The 16,137-nt window shown below is 40.2% G+C and overlaps 1 protein-coding gene across 13 annotated transcripts in view; it reads right to left on the bottom strand.

Moving 5' to 3' along the window:
* Nucleotides 1-16,137, bottom strand: part of DMD (dystrophin) — a 1,973,025-nt gene that overhangs the window by 712,438 nt on the left and 1,244,450 nt on the right. For all 13 annotated transcript variants that reach the window (XR_014470468.1, XM_083174338.1, XM_083174337.1 and 10 more), the window contains 2 exons: nt 7,625-7,726; nt 2,419-2,509 (listed from right to left, as the gene is read on the bottom strand). Coding sequence is in view for 12 of the 13 variants with exons in the window: in XM_083174338.1 (XP_083030464.1) it covers nt 2,419-2,509; nt 7,625-7,726 (193 nt within the window). In the remaining variant the exon portion in view is untranslated. The remainder of the gene's footprint in view (nt 1-2,418; nt 2,510-7,624; nt 7,727-16,137) is intronic.

Raw genomic sequence — 16,137 nt, 5'->3', positions numbered from 1 at the left:
TGATGGGATGTTTCTATGGGCAACCAATCAGAATCTAGTTATTATTTATTTATCAACCTCTAGATCTGGGGTAGCCAACCCTAGTCCTCGAGAGCTACCAACAGTGCATACACCACACAAATTTTCAAGTGGAGACCCTTTAGCGCTTATAACAGTACTTCCCTTTTATTCATTAGGTGGTCTTATACGACAGATGAGTGGAACAGAAGATCCTTGTAGTCAATTTTCATTGATGATAGTTCATGCAAAAAATAGAGACAGAGGGATCATGTAATTTGAAATCTGTCCATACAGCAAGTAGGTTAATGCACCCGTGCAGGTGGGCGGGATTTTGTGCAGCTGTTTCCTCCACCAAGAAATGGAATATGAAGGTAAGCGTACCCAGACTCACATCAAAGATGTGGCTATCAAACACATCAAGGTATCTTTTAATTTTTGATTTTTGATACGTACCCCAACTCACACTGTGTGGATGTTGTATTCGCACATAAAGGTATCTTTCAATGGGGAAGACAAACGATGTTACCAAGGGGAAGCGTACCCCAACTCACTGGAAAAAGGCCTGTGCCGTTCACATCAAGGTATCTTTCAGACCACTCAGTAAATGGATCATAAACACTTTAATGCCTTCCACATCCAGAAGTACATATCATACAAGATAAAATGAAATAAAAACAGAGTAATCACTGTGGCTGCCGTATAGAGGGTGAAACGTGGAATTCTACAACCTGGGGGGTCTTCCGGATGATCCAACCATAAAATGCACACCTCTGTACACTTGAAAAAGATCCCAGAGTGGATCGAAATGCGTTGTGTGATCAGAGGAAGGTGATTGCTTGCTGACTGCTGCCATCTAGTTCGGGACCCTGGTTGAAGACACTCCCTGGTTGGATCATCCAGAAGACCCCCCAGGTTGTAGAATTTCACGTTTCACCATTGTCCCTCTGTACGGCAGCCACAGTGATTACTCTGTTTTTATTTTATTTTATCTTGTATGATATGTACTTCTGGATGTGGAAGACATTAAAGTTTTTATGATCCATTTACTGAGTGGTCTGAAAGATACCTTGATGTGAACGGCACAGCCCTTTTTCCAGTGAGTTGGGGTACGCATCCCCTTGGTAACATTGTTTGTCTTCCCCATTGAAAGATACCTTTATGTGCGAATGCAACATCCACACAGTGTGAGTTGGGGTACGCATCAAAAATTAAAAATTAAAAGATACCTTGATGTGTTTGATAGCCACATCTTTGATGTGAGTCTGGGTACGCTTACCTTCATATTCCATTTCTTGGTGGAGGAAACAGCTGCACAAAATCCAGCCCACCTGCACGGGTGCATTAACCTACTTGCTGTATGGACATATTTCAAATAACATGATCCCTCTGTCTCTATTTTTTGCATGAACTATCATCAATGAAAATTGACTACAAGGATCTTCTGTTCCACTCATCTGTCCTATAAGACCACCTAATGAATAAAAGGGAAGTACTGTAAATTTTCCTGTTATAAGCGCTAAAGGGTCTCCACTTGAAAATTTGTGTGGTGTATGTATTGTTGGAGGAGTGGTGTCTCCTCATCAGGTGTTTGAAGCCCATTAGCAGCTGCGCCCAAGGGTGATCCAGCCATCCATTTTTGTACCAACAGTGCATGTTTTGCAGGTCTCCTCACAGAATCACAAGTGAGCTAATTAGCTCCATCTGTGTATCTTTTAAAATGTGTCAGTGATTAATGAGTGCAGCTGTGCAGCAGCTAGGTTGTCTGGAAAATGTGAACTGTTGGTAGCTCTCGAGGGCTAGGGTTGGCTACCACTGCTCTAGAAGATAGTGGACAGGATCTGATTGGCTGCCCATAGCAACATCACATGTGAAGTAGAATACACATCTTAGTAAATTTCCCCCTCAGTATCTTTACCATTACTAGTAATTCTTACATTTGTATTTTAAGGATTTGTTCTTTTCTCTTGAAGTCAGTAAACGTATTAGCTACACTGGGGCTTTTAAACAGAGGAGGAAGCCAGTGTGCATACCCTGTGCAGGCCCCCCTCTCTATCACACAGTAAGCTCTGGCAGTGTATGGATTCTACTGTGCAAATGCAGGTTTCCAAAAACAATGGTACTTATGTTTTATCTGGGCTCCCATGTTAAATGCACCCCATTTTTTCATACCCCTACTATCCAACCAAGCATGAAGTTGATTTTATATAGTGTGGCGAGCGCAGCGAGCCACCGTGCCCGAAGCGTGGTGAGCGCAGCGAGCCCCGCGAGGGGACGCAGTCTCATAAGAAAAACGGGAGCCCAGATATTACATAAGTACCGATATTTTATTTGTATTAAATGTTGCGTAACCATTTTATATAGACTATTTGATTCAGTAAATGAAAAAATGTTCATTTAACATAATTATGTGTTACCTACCTTCTACAGATGTCAAAGGGGGCCTTCTTTTCAGCTCCTCTAGTAAAAGATTTACCGTATTCCACTCTTTATTCAGATCTTCTAGTTTTCTCTGTTATAAGTACACAGGAAATTTGTTTTGGTTACAGAAATAACATTATTTAATTTGAATGAAATATGAATACAAACACAGATTTCTGTGTGAAGATAAATGTTTAATACAAGAACAAGACATAGACAAGTAATATGTATGTGCTTACATATTGCATATTTGTGCTTACATATTGCATATTTGTGCTTACATATTGCATATTTGCCAAGCAGGGGAGGGTTTCTATTTTTGTGGGCTGCTAATGTCTTGCTACTGCAGCTTCTGAGTGCTCAGCAGAGACCCTGAGGCAGATTTTCAGATGCCTGCCCTGCAGCTCCTCACGATGAGCGTGCTATGGAGCTCTCTGTGCTAGGAAGCATTGGGCACTAAGCAGCGAAGCAGCGGGAGCCCAGAGTTCTTTACAGGGAAAGTAACTCTGGCACGCAGAGACAGTGCAAGGAGTTAACCTGTGTTGAAATCGCCAGGCTACAGTACAGCACTCACATATTGGAAGCCATTGCGGTTGTTGGGCAGAGCTGGGCTAAGGCTGCACTGACTCCAATAATGCTGGAAGTTGCAGCCTGAGCTTGGTCCTAGCACAGCTGCACAGTACCTGTAAGTCCAAGGGGCACAGACTTTTATGCAGGGCAGAACAGCCCACCCTGCACACAGTCAGTGCCTGTAACGGAGCTCGCTGGCCTGGTGATATTACACAGTAGCAGCTGCACACAGTAGCGGCTCACGCTCTGCAGGGACCACACCTCCTCCCAGCTTTTTAGGTTCACAGAGCAGAATGGAGCTGGAGGGCCAGTGATGACCATTACACTGACTAAACAGACCCCATCTCTGACTGCAGCTGCTGTATGATAAGAAGGACAACGGTCAATTGATAAGATCGGAAGAGGTAAACACCCATCCTACACTGTCCCTAACACAGGTAATAATAACTCTCCTGTGTCTCATCTCCGAGCCATATCTGCAATGCCAAGTGTTCCCTGCTGCAGCTTATCCCACACCCATACCTCCCAACATGACCCTCTCCAGACACAATGCTCTGCTCCTGGACTTTAGTCTTCATGTATGATTGCCATCACCTGTGTTGAAGCGCCTTTCTTATAAATTAACCTGTTGAACACAGATAATGGCAATCCTATATTAAGAGGAAAGCCAAGGAACAGAGCATTTTGTCTCTCCTGGAGAGGGTCATGTTGGGAGGTATGCACACCACTGCCACCCACAGCCTAACTCTCCCACGGCCTAACACTCCACTCCACAAACTAATCCTTTCACAGCCTAACCCTCCCCTCTGCGAACTATTGTGTTTGCATAGTGAACAGTGGCATCCTAGTGTCATCACATCTGGAAACCCCCTTTAGAAATCCTTGCCCCTGGTTACAGATTCTTCTCGTTGAAAGACATATACTTTGTTTGTAGCATTAGAAATTTTCTCAAAAGTAAATTCCAAAATGGAGAAACAGTTTGATTTATAGAACTCATGTATTGTATTATATTATAAAGAAGAAAAAGGAAAGCTTAAAGTAGCAATCCTACTAAAAGGTGTTTTTAATGTAAATCAATGAGGCATGTGTTATGCTATTGATTAATATTATTTCTGATTGGTTTTGTTCCTTCAGACTGCTATTTATTATAAATAATTCTTCAGCTTTCCCCTCATGTAATTAGCAGACTAGATTCTGCTGGCAGGTTGACTTCAGCTGCCCATCCAAGCAGCAACACCCCTAGCAAAGGCGCAGTCAGCCTGGTATTTGAGCCACACCTGCTTTGCAGCACTTTTAGTTTTAGGCATTAAGTTGCACGCTAGTGTGTCTCTTGAGCGCAGAGAAGTTGATGCAATGGGTGTGCAATCGAGGTGCACCTTCTAAATAAAAACTAATAGCGACATCAAGTTTTCATGGTTTAAATAAAGCTACATGAAAGTTTTACTAAAACCATATTGTAAATGTCATATAGCAATACGACAGCATTTTATAGACAATTTACACATGCATAGTAAGTTCTTCAAACTGTTCTACCTCGGCATTTTATGATAGACAGTCAACTGGGATTGAATAACAATCCATACCTATATGTCACAGCTCATGGTCAGATAGGAAGTATTTCCTCCTGGGCCCATGAAAACAAAGAGAGGCAACAGATCTTCCCATTGCCTTTTAGATGTTAGACACAAATCAAAAGTGCGTTTCAATGGAATATAATTAGATTTATATGTCAAACAATAGAAATAGGTTTGAAATTGACTATTCTAACATCTACATGTGCCAAATCCATTTTTCTGTGCAAACTCTGAATTGCCGTAAGCATTGCTTTATTTTAAAAGGTTGTTTTGGGGAGGTGAAGTAACTTGCCGAAGGTTCTCCAACTAGAACATGAGCTGGAAAAAGGCACAAATTATTTATGCAACAAATCTAAAGAAAATCCTCTCTCACTTGTTTTTTTTTTTTTAACTGAGCAGTGCTCTTTTTGTTTTTCCATTTCCTTTACAAACCTTGTAGGATATACAGTATCTTTCAAACATTCACTGTTATTAGAATACAAATATTTAACAGGATTTACTTCAACAATTTATTATTTTGCATCAAAAGTAAGATAACTATAGTATACTAAAAGAAAATTTGCTGCAGCTTATATTGATGACAGCACAGTCATGGTTTATATTGCACTGACACAATGAGAAAAAGAATAATGCATACTGTGTGTCTTTACTTTCTCTTTGTAAAAACACATGAATAAAGTTCTGGGTGTAAGCATTACTCTAGAGGCAGAAATGAGACTAGTGCCAAAATTAACTCCAGTTTTTGCTTATAAACACACACATATAATGGACAGCATGTAATGTCGCCCAAGTTTGGCGGCAGTGAGGGATGCCGACCCAATGCAGATGTTTTTTTTAAAGGGGCAATCCCTTACAAGGCATAGTTTTGCCTTGTAAGTGATCCTGCGCTGCCACCGAACTCGGGTGGCATTACATTCACCGAACATATTTAATGTGTCAGGACTGTACAAACATTCACATGAGATACCAGAAAATGCATGGAGCTGGCAGACACCTAATACAGTATGTTGTTTTCATAATAAATTTTTTCTAACTAGAAGGACAGGTAATCAGGTAGGAAATAGGAAAGTGGGAGGGTGGATTGTGGCATACCAGGTGAAAAACATTTCTTCTATTCGTATGGGGGCTTTTAAACCAGTTGCTACAGTGCATGGGTCAAAACATCTGGTGGTCATTCCACATCAAAAGGTACATTCTGCACATTGGCATCATTATAGAGAGGAAAATTAGATCAGTAATGAGTTAAGTGTGGATGGGGAAAGGGGGGGGGGGGGAGGCAGACACATTCTCCTCACAGATGCCAATCATCAAGCACATTAACTCCTAGTATCTTGATAGTAAAGAAGGAGTGGATTCCAGACAGCGGCCCCTACTGGTGTGTACCAGTGCTACACAGGTCAAATAAAGAGTCCTACCAGGGAGGTTGCAATGCATCAAGTTGAGGGAATTTAATCAGTAAAAAAGGGGAATAGTAATGAGTGTATTGTACTATGATTGTAAAAGGATTAATGCTTAAATGCAGTTAATTAAGGTTTAGTGGTTTATAAAATGATTAGGATAATCTTTTGATTAGATGAAGGTAGCCAATGAGAGCTTTACTGATTTGACTGAAATAATTGAAGATGAGTTGATCAATTAATGAAAATTATGATAATAAAGATGTTAATTAAGTACTATATATAATAAATGCTCTCTGTATTGCATGATGGTCTCAGAATGTTCTCTGCATTGTATTGTGATCATAAGAATGTTCTCTGTATTATATGGCAATCACTAGATTGTACTCTTAAATGTATAGCAGTAAATGCTCTCTGTATTTTATGGCCCTCAATGGGTCTTTAATATGATGTGCAGCGAATTATTCAGTGACTTTAAAAAAATTGCAATGAAAATGAGATGTCCATTACAATGGTAATGCAGTACCTGGTAGATTGGAATAGTTTGTGTAACAGGATTTTGCACCTGAATGATCTCAAATATATTTATGTGTGTAATATGTCAGGTACAGAGAAATAACTATGGGCCTTATTCTGGTCTGTGCGGATGGAGCCGAATATGCGGCCAGGACCGTGCGTGCTAAACCCCACCTTTCGTTCGGATCGCTCACTCCATCCGAATGCGGTAAGAAGCTGTCCGAACGGACCGCAAGTGTATTTCTCATGAATACACCTCCTCCATCTCAGGGAACCTCCCCCATCATTCGTTGGTCGCAGACCATCGAATGCAGGACCGAGTGGTCAGGCAGCTCCCGCAACCTCAGACCACACGGGCATTTCTCAGTGCAAAAGCAGGGATCTGGGCGGGCAGCTGACATCTGGCAATGTCATATGTCCGCCCCCCTACACGTGCGTCACGACCGCATTACCATACGTACGCCCAGCGTTTTCATGGGAACGCCCATGAAACGCGGGGTGTAAACATATGGTAATGAGCCCAAACAGCCCTTCACGCCCCTCTCCACCCCCTGTTCGTAGTGTACACATTTCATGCGGAATTTGGACGTGCGTCCCGTTCGCACATGCGCAGAGACGCCTCTGCACATGCGCAGACACAAAACATCGGCGGACCGACCGCACGCGGACATTACCGCACCAACCAGAATAAGGTCCTATATTTTCATTTTGCCACGATTAATTTAATTTTAAAGTTTCCTTTGTTGGAAGCTAGTATACGCTATATATTTTTTTCTGCTAGCACAATTAAATAAATATATCTCTACCTTATTTGCAATTTACTGTATAGGGAATATTTTTTTTTCAATTGCCAATCCAGTGTTACTATCATACAAACATAGTAAATGCTATTCATTCATTCATTCATTCATTCAACAAACAGTTTCTGAGGAAAGAATGAAATGCATTTAAGGTTCAGGCCCCTAGTGGTGGATATTGATTTATGCCAGACCTCAGATTTGTGTAGCCTTTAGAATAAGCTGAGTTGAGGACTGTTTAGAGGGGATGGCACGCCATAAGATCTAATTACACCCCTGTCACACACATATGAAACATTTAACAGATAGAAAAAAAAAGATAAAAAAAAATCAATAATATTTGGACATTTACCTTTAAAGCATAAGAAGTGGATTTTTCTGTGTGCAGTTGATATCCCTTAGACAATATCCCTTCCACATGTGGCTGCTTAGCTGCTATAGCATCCTCTGTTTCCTAAATGGATAAAAAATGACACAAAAAACAATGGAATAACATTACGTCAAAATCATTCTGCAAATGTGCTGTTTATTTACTTTGAGATTTATTTTTTAATCTTAAATTGCATTTTATTAGTACACTACATACTGTATGATGGTTTTTATTATCCTCTCTGGGAGAAGCCCAGAGAGGAGGCTCAGTATGTCACTTTGGGGCATGTCATGTCATCAGGCCCCACCCCCAAATGTAAATGCCATGTCGTTAGCTCCACATACTTCACATTGTTATCCTCACTCTAACTAGCAATCGGGCAGGATGCAGTGGAATGTAATACAGCCACCTACCCTTCCAGGTCTGCAGAGGATTACCCTCAAAATCAAGAGCCTTTTGCAGGTTCTGGAGGTTAGGCAAGTATTGTACACTCAGATCTACCTACTTGCATATTTTCCATCCGTGTACTCAAGGAATCACTTATTTAACACATGTGAGAATATTTTGTATGTATTTCTGGCCAGAATCATAATAGTGAATAGCCTGTAATAATAACAATGAATTGTAGGCTTGCACCTACATACAATATTTTGTTAAGGCACCCATTGCTTTATTGTGACACACATGAACTTAAATTAGCACTAAGAAATAAAGACATGGACACCAACCATTTGATTTAAAAGGTCAACAGGTATTTATTGATTTTGATTACCTGAATTTTATGTATGTAAATAACCAGGAGGGGACTTACCCCCTGCTCCTAATTGCATATCCTGCATTGTGCAGGACTCCCCACCCTTTAATGTGGCAAAGCATGGATGTCCCTGCACAGGAATGCCCATTGTCCACCCATAGGGGGAAAGAAACACCTGCTGTCTTCCCAAAAGGGGGTGCTCCACAATGACCACTTTTGCATTTTGACCACCGGTTGGCAGCGCATTCCCACCCATCTGAATAAAAACTACTAAAAGTGAAAAGAGCACCGGATCAAATCCAATCGAATCAAAAAATTAGGTGGACGGGAGGGAGGGCTTCCAATATGCTGGATCACCTGACCAGGGCTTATATACAGGGGGCCCAGCACTCACCATAATAAACTAACTCACCTTAACATACAAATAATCAATTAAATAAATAATGTGGTTTTAGTTTATGAATTGATCAATTCATTTAAGCTTGCAGCCCATCGCATAGGGATGGGCTGAACTAAAACCCCATTATTTATTTAATTGATTATTAGTATGTTAAGGTGAGTTAATTTATTATGGTGAGTGCTGGGCCCCCTGTATTTGTATTTACTAGAGTGTGTGGTCACAGGCCAATACACCTCAACTTGGGAAGTGTGGGTGCTGTTTGCACCCCATTCTTAGGAATGGCAAGTGCGGTGTTACATCTGTACCTCTATATGTGTGGGTTAATTTTTAAATTTTAATTATGAATTATGTGATCATAGCTTTCTCATGCACCCTAGATAAGCTCATTCATCTGAAACCTGTGTCAGCTGCCCCTTTAATACAAATCAGGTGTGTTAGGTGACTGCCTCATCTTTAAAAGCCATAAAGGTAGTTGGCAGGTGAGCTTTAAACCAAGAAAAAAAACACATGTTCATTTCAGCTATGATGTGTAAGTAGTTGCCAGGTTCTTGAGAGACCAGTTGTTAGTGTAGGACTTGCAGTGAAATGGGGTCCCTTGGCGATGGGCTGCAAGCTTAAATGCATTGATCAATTTATGAACTAAAACCACATTATTTATTTAATTGATTATTTGTATGTTAAGGTGAGTTAGTTTATTATGATGAGTGTTGGGCCCCTGTATTTGTATTTACTAGAGTGTGTGGTCACAGGCCACTGCATCCCAACCTGGGAAGTGTGGGTGCTGTTTGCACCCCATTCTTAGGAATGGCGAGTGCGGTGGTACTTCTGTATATCTCTCTATCTATCTATCTATCTATCTATCTATCTATCTATCTATCTATCTATCTATCTACAAACAGAAGCTTCCGTGAGGGAAAACAGCACTCACCAGACTTCAAAGCATTAAAGGTTCTTAAGGGCGCGGTGTCCCGTATTTAATGAGCAAAAATGTGGAGTGCATTACAGCAATCAAAAGGGTAACAGGGACTGATTACTGTGATGCACTGGATGTTTGTTGGATACTTTGCTACCTTGAGAATGGTCCTGTAGTCCTGAAACGTCGGCAGGCTCCAAATTTTTGCTCATTAAATACGGGACACCGCGCCCTTAAGAACCTTTGCTGCTTTGAAGTCTGGTGAGTGCTGTTTTCCCTCACGGGAGTTTCTGTATCTATATAGCATTTGCTCTTCACATTGCTATTTATACAGCACCCTAGCGGCTACCTTGACACAGGGGTGAGAGTGCAGGTCTTGTGTGTATATATATATATATATATATATATATATATATAAACACAGGATGACTAACCCACTGAGCTAACATAGGGGGTTATTCTAGTTCACTCGGAAAGGCACAATCACTCTCTTACAAAACCATGTGCACTGCAGGTGGGGCAGATATAACATGTGCAGAGAGAGTTTGATTTGGGTGTTTTATTGTTTCTGTGCAGGGTAAATACTGGCTGCTTTATTCTTACACTGCAAAATAGACATCAGTTTGAAGTACAAACCCCACCCAAATCTAACTCTCTCTGCACATGTTACATCAGCCCCACCTGCAGTGCATATGGTTTTGTCCATTACAGAGTGATTGTGCCTTTCCGAGTGAACTAGAATAACCCCCATAGTTTGTCTGCAGGACTTTTGCAACTATACCGCAGAAATCTGGGCTCTTATATGGCATTGGTCTTATGCAGAGTTATAGATGAATAGGGAAGTCTGTATGGCAGTGATGGCTAACCTTGACACTCCAGCTGTTTTAGAACTACACATCCCAGCATGCCCTGCTACAGTATTACTATTTGGCCATGCTAAAACTGATGCAGGGCATGCTGGGATGTGTAGTTCAACAACAGCGCGAGTGTCAAGGTTGGCCATCACTGCTGTATGGTATCAGTCTCTCTGAAAGAGAAGTCACAGATACAGCAGGTGTTCTTCTACTCTAACATTGGTATGAAAAATATGATAAAAAAGGTTTGTTTATTGTAGTCAATAAAATAAATATTAGCTTCAATCTAAAATATCATCCATATACACCTTTTTTACATAATTATAATTTTGACAAAATAAACACTTCTATTTTATATCACATTTAAACAAAACACTCTTAGTTTAAGTACTGTGTGCAGTCAGTACTATGCTATTATATCAAATACTGATTTGACCATCCTAATGTATACTTAGTGTTTGCTTTATATGATTAGTGATACTCAAGAACTATTCACTGCCAATGCTAGAAGGAGAAGACATATGACCAGCAATTTTATACATCTTAACATGTCAGAAGGAAACATTTTAAATACATAAAACATTAACAAACTTTAATAATAGATTCTTAAAAAGGCCATTTGCCAGTGGGAAATCATGACAAATTGTAACTGTCAAGCAGCAATTTTTCAAAAGGTCTACAAAAAAATGTGACACTGCAGTAATACTTGTAGACATCAGAATAAAGCCAGCCTTTCACCCAAGCTGCTAGCTTGCTCTACATCATGTTTTTCTGAGGTAATCTACTGCAGTACATTTGATGCTATTTCAGGATACATTGTGTTTTAAATCTATGATTCTAAACTTCTAGATTTGCCAGGGCTGACCCCAAATCTACAAGGTCTACAAAAAGTGCGAGAATTTTTGGAGTAGCTATCCCCCCAAACCCCACTACATCCCCCTGCTCCAGTAACCAAACATAAAATAGTACTCACAGAAAGAAAAAACTACTTGCCCCCACAGGGAAAATAACACATGGATTTTCCACCCTGTGAATTGCAACTTTTTTATTTTTCCAAGGTGACATCACATGCACCTTCTTGCATTACTCTCCCCTTAGTATGAGGCCCAATGTCCCAATGTCAGACTTTTGATCACACTTTTTTCTCTTTTATTATTTATTATCTTGTACTTTCTATCAAAGCAAATGTTTACCTTACTACTTGTCCAAGAAAAATGCTAAAATAAATATGAACACTAAAACAATTAGACACGACGAAAATAAAAAAAGATTACAATGGTATGCTTTGTGAACTTTCCTGGACACTTGATCCACACTTGAAGGAGCTGAACTGAGAAAGGTGCAGCAGATATTGTTAACCCTTTGAGTGCCAAGTGAATTTGTCAAAATAGGGTTAAAAAATTGGCAAGCAAACATTTGGAATCATCATAATGACCTGCAATGTTTATCTAATATAGGAAATATAATCTTTTTTTTTACACATTTTTTATTTTAATCTATATAACAAATGTGAGTGACGCTGGCACTTTTAGCTGATATTTTGCACTCAAAGCATTAAAGGATAGAGAGAGCACAGCGTTATTGCTACAGGTGATGACAAAATGGTACACCAAAACTGGATAATGCTAAACTCTAGGACAGTGGTAGCCAACTCCAGTCCTCAAGAGCTACCAACAGTTCAAGTTTTCTAGATCACCTAACTGAGGCACAGGTGCACTCATTACTGACTGACACATTATAAATGATCCACAGCTGGAGCTAATTACTTCACTTGTGATTCTGTGAGGACACCTGGAAAACATCCTCCTCTCGAGGACTGGAGTTGGCTATCCCTGCTCTAGGAGGTACATTTACTAGGTTTCAAAAATGAAAAGAGCTGACGTTGCCCATAGCAACCAATCATGCTCTGTATGATAGACATAATCTGATTGGTTGCTATGATTAGAACATTTAGTAAATGTATCCAAATGTTATCCATATATCCATAATTACCATGTTTTATTTAGCTATCCTTCTCAGTTCCACACTACTAATTAAATGAAGGCAGAGCATACGGAATCTGTGAGTTTTCAAAATTAAAAAAAATCTGCATCTTCAATACTGTATCTTTTTTCCATTATTATTATTGCCTTTTCTCCTAGAGAAAATTGGTAATATTTATTTCTTTAAGTGGTCCCCTACATAATGAAGGAAGAAACCTGGAGAAAATCTGGTCCTATCTGTCAGTCACCTACATAGAAATTAAGGCTGATAGATGGAATACAAAACATTGTGCATTCAGTTACTTTTTCTCATTTCCATCATGCTGGGGAATTTTCTTTTATTTATCAACAATTAGGTTTACCAGACCCTAGCCACACACCTAATTCTCTGTCCAAGTGCAACCTGTCAGACTTATAATGAAGTGATTGACAAGAGAACAACCTGAGGACAAAAGCATTTATTTCAGCGTTTCTTTCTCTCTTTCGCCCCAACAAACGCTCGTCTTACTTAGCATTCACGGCAGTCTGGCTCATTTCAATATTTATTACAAAATCGTAAGAAATCTGTGGGATGTATTGAAAATATTGAAATATAATCTCTGCCAATATCACAGATAAAGAAAGACACAAAGAGGGTTATTCTCGTTCACTCCTTCTGGCAAATTCCTTCTTAGATGGACAAAACCATGTGCACTGCAGGTGGGGAGATGTAACATGTGCAGGTAGAATTAGATTTGGGTGAGTTTTTTTGTTTCTGTGCAGGGAAAATACGAAAATTTCTTTTTACACTGCAATAGAGATCTCATTTTGAAGTAAAACCCCACCCAAATCTAACTCTCTCTGCATATGTTACATCGGCCCCACCTGCAGTGCACATGGTTTTGTCCATCTAAGAAGGAATTTGCCAGAAGGAGTGAATGTGCCCAGAAGCTTTGCACATGCTCCCCACTTTCTTGACCACTGTTGATTATTTTTAATGAGTGTGTGAAGATCATTGTGATACTGTATATTAGCCAGAGTATAAAGGCTACTGTATCTGCCAGATCTTAGAATACTTAGTCTGTCTATTCACATAATTAGTATACCTGGTTTGAAGGTGCTTTCTATAAGCAATAGCAGCAGCCAATTAAATAATGCATTATAATAGAAGAGAGTGAGGACAAAATTTAATAGGTGATTTTTTTTTTCAAGATTGGTAAACATGTGAACAACTATACATTGCCATTAGACTTTCCTTCCGCTGAAAGTCAAACCTTTTGAAATTGTACAGTATGACGAGTATATTGTACATAAATATATTGCTGTAGTAGGTACAATGCAACATTATAAAGTGTGATAAATATGTCATACATTGTAATTTAAGTCTATTTTATGTTTAATTTCTCAATAATTAGAATCTCAATGTCTCAATATGGAGCTATTCGTGTATTAACCAATGTTCAGTTTGCAAATTTATGAAACAAAAAAGCTAATTAAAACAGATTTAGAAGTACACGGTGAGCATGCTGATTATGGTAAAACAAAATTAAAAGTGAATATTTAATATAAACAATATACCCCCAGATTCTCATTAGGCTTTATGATAGTATAGCACAGCTGAGAGAGTTGTTGAAACATATTAGATTTATGCATGTAATTAAAACATATGATTATTTGGGAAAATTGAAATCAGAACATAGTTTGAACAGCAGAAGTTTAGTAAATAAACATGTTTTATAGTGTCGATTGTCATAAACGAAGTTCTGTGCAACAGAATAACTAAAATGTTGCTTTGTTGCCATTAATTCCCAATCAAGTTCAATAATCCCATGTTTTTTATTAGAACTTCCAACACTGGAATGTTTATTGCTCAGCAATCTATTGCTCAGTGTCCCGTTTTCATTAGTGACCAGAGATGGTCGCTGATAATAAAGAGACTCTCTGCTGAGGTAAACAGCTGATTGCAGGAGCATGCTGCTCCAACCAGCGACCACCCTAGGGCTATTTGACAGTCGCCTCATACACACGGGTATAGTGTCGCTTAGCAACTATTTCTCCGGCGATATAGGCTAGAATTGCCCCGTGAGTACAGGGCTTAAGAGGGAAATTTACCAAGATGGGAGTTATATTTCACATGGGATGTTGCTAATGGCAACCAATCAGAATCTACTTCTTATTGATGTAGTACCTTCTAGTAGATAATAGATAGTCTCTGATTGGTTGGCCATAGCCTCATCCCATCTGAAATAAAACTTCCATCTTTTAAATTTCCCATAAATGTTAGTGATTTACATGGACTTTTTACAAAAATATACAGTATGTTATGGATGCAGATGTTTTGTAACATTTGCTATTTTTAACATAGTGAGGCTCATACAGAGGGCCTAATTCAGGTTCGCTCGCTAAGCAACAGTCATTCGCTGCCTAATGAGCCCATAAATACTGGCCACCAGCCAGCTGAATGTCTGCCTCCCCCTCCCAAAAATCCCTCTGGGTGTGAGGTGGCTGTCTCTGACCGATGAGATCACTCCCTTGAATGCCCTGTAAGCAGCTTTCCGGACCGCATGCACCTGGCCTAAACGTGTGAGGAGGGTAGTAACCCCCCCTTCACAAATCCTGCGTTTGCCCCTGGAGGGAGGTTTAATAAAAGGAGGAAGCCTGTGTGCAGTCTATGATTGGTCCCCCTCCTCTCCAATGGTGCAATAGACATTGTGCCAGAGTCTCTGGGAACATGGCACCAATGCTGTATTCCCAAAGACACCTCTATTGTGCATGCGCGAATAATAAGAACATGGTCAAGACGGACATTTTCTAAGTGATTTCTGCCACTTTGTTGCTGACATTAGACCAATGGAGAGGTTAGCATAATCAATGGGTGCAAGGTGTGCAGTATGTGGATAACAATGAACCCAGAGGTCCTTGTGCACTGCGCACTCTGCACCCATTATGGATACACCAGTGATTGTTCCCCTCCCAGCACAACTGTGCAGCATGGCGGACTGATGATCAGCCACCCCTGCCACCCACGCTCCTAAGTGTTGCAGTGCCCATCATGTAACATATAGTAGATTGTTTTGCAGTGACTACCATATATGCCAGTGAACATCACAGTGACTGACATACATTATTGAGAGCATCCCTGTGCCCACCATATAATGCAGAGAATGTTGCGTGACCACCATTAGATAATGCAGAGAGCTCTGCATTGAGCACTTGAAATTGCAGAGTCTGCATAAAATGCAAAGAACATTGTATATACTGTCATATAATATAAATAATATAATATAAATAGCATAGCAGTGGCTGCCATATCGAGATGTGTCCTCATACATCTTTGCTACAGTCACACCAAATAGCCCCTCTTGGCATGCAAGGTCACATAAGAGACTCTGCTAGAGTTGGGCGTCTTTTCTTGCAAAAATGCAGTATAATAGAGCATTGGTGTTCGGATTCAGTATGAAATTCCGGCGGTCGGGATCCCGGCGTTCAAAATCCCGACCGCCGAAATCCCGACAAGGGGGGGGGGGGGCGTAGATCGCTACGCTACGCTCGCCACGCAGCGGGCCCGGTGCCTCGCTATGCTCGGCACACTAATTTATTCTCCCTCCGGGGG

Source organism: Crinia signifera, chromosome 2 (assembly GCF_055691185.1).
Source record: "Crinia signifera chromosome 2, ASM5569118v1, whole genome shotgun sequence".
Classification (NCBI taxonomy): domain Eukaryota; kingdom Metazoa; phylum Chordata; class Amphibia; order Anura; family Myobatrachidae; genus Crinia; species Crinia signifera.
The sequence above is the reverse complement of the archived record's forward strand: the minus strand, read 5'-3'. Positions and strand labels throughout refer to the sequence as shown.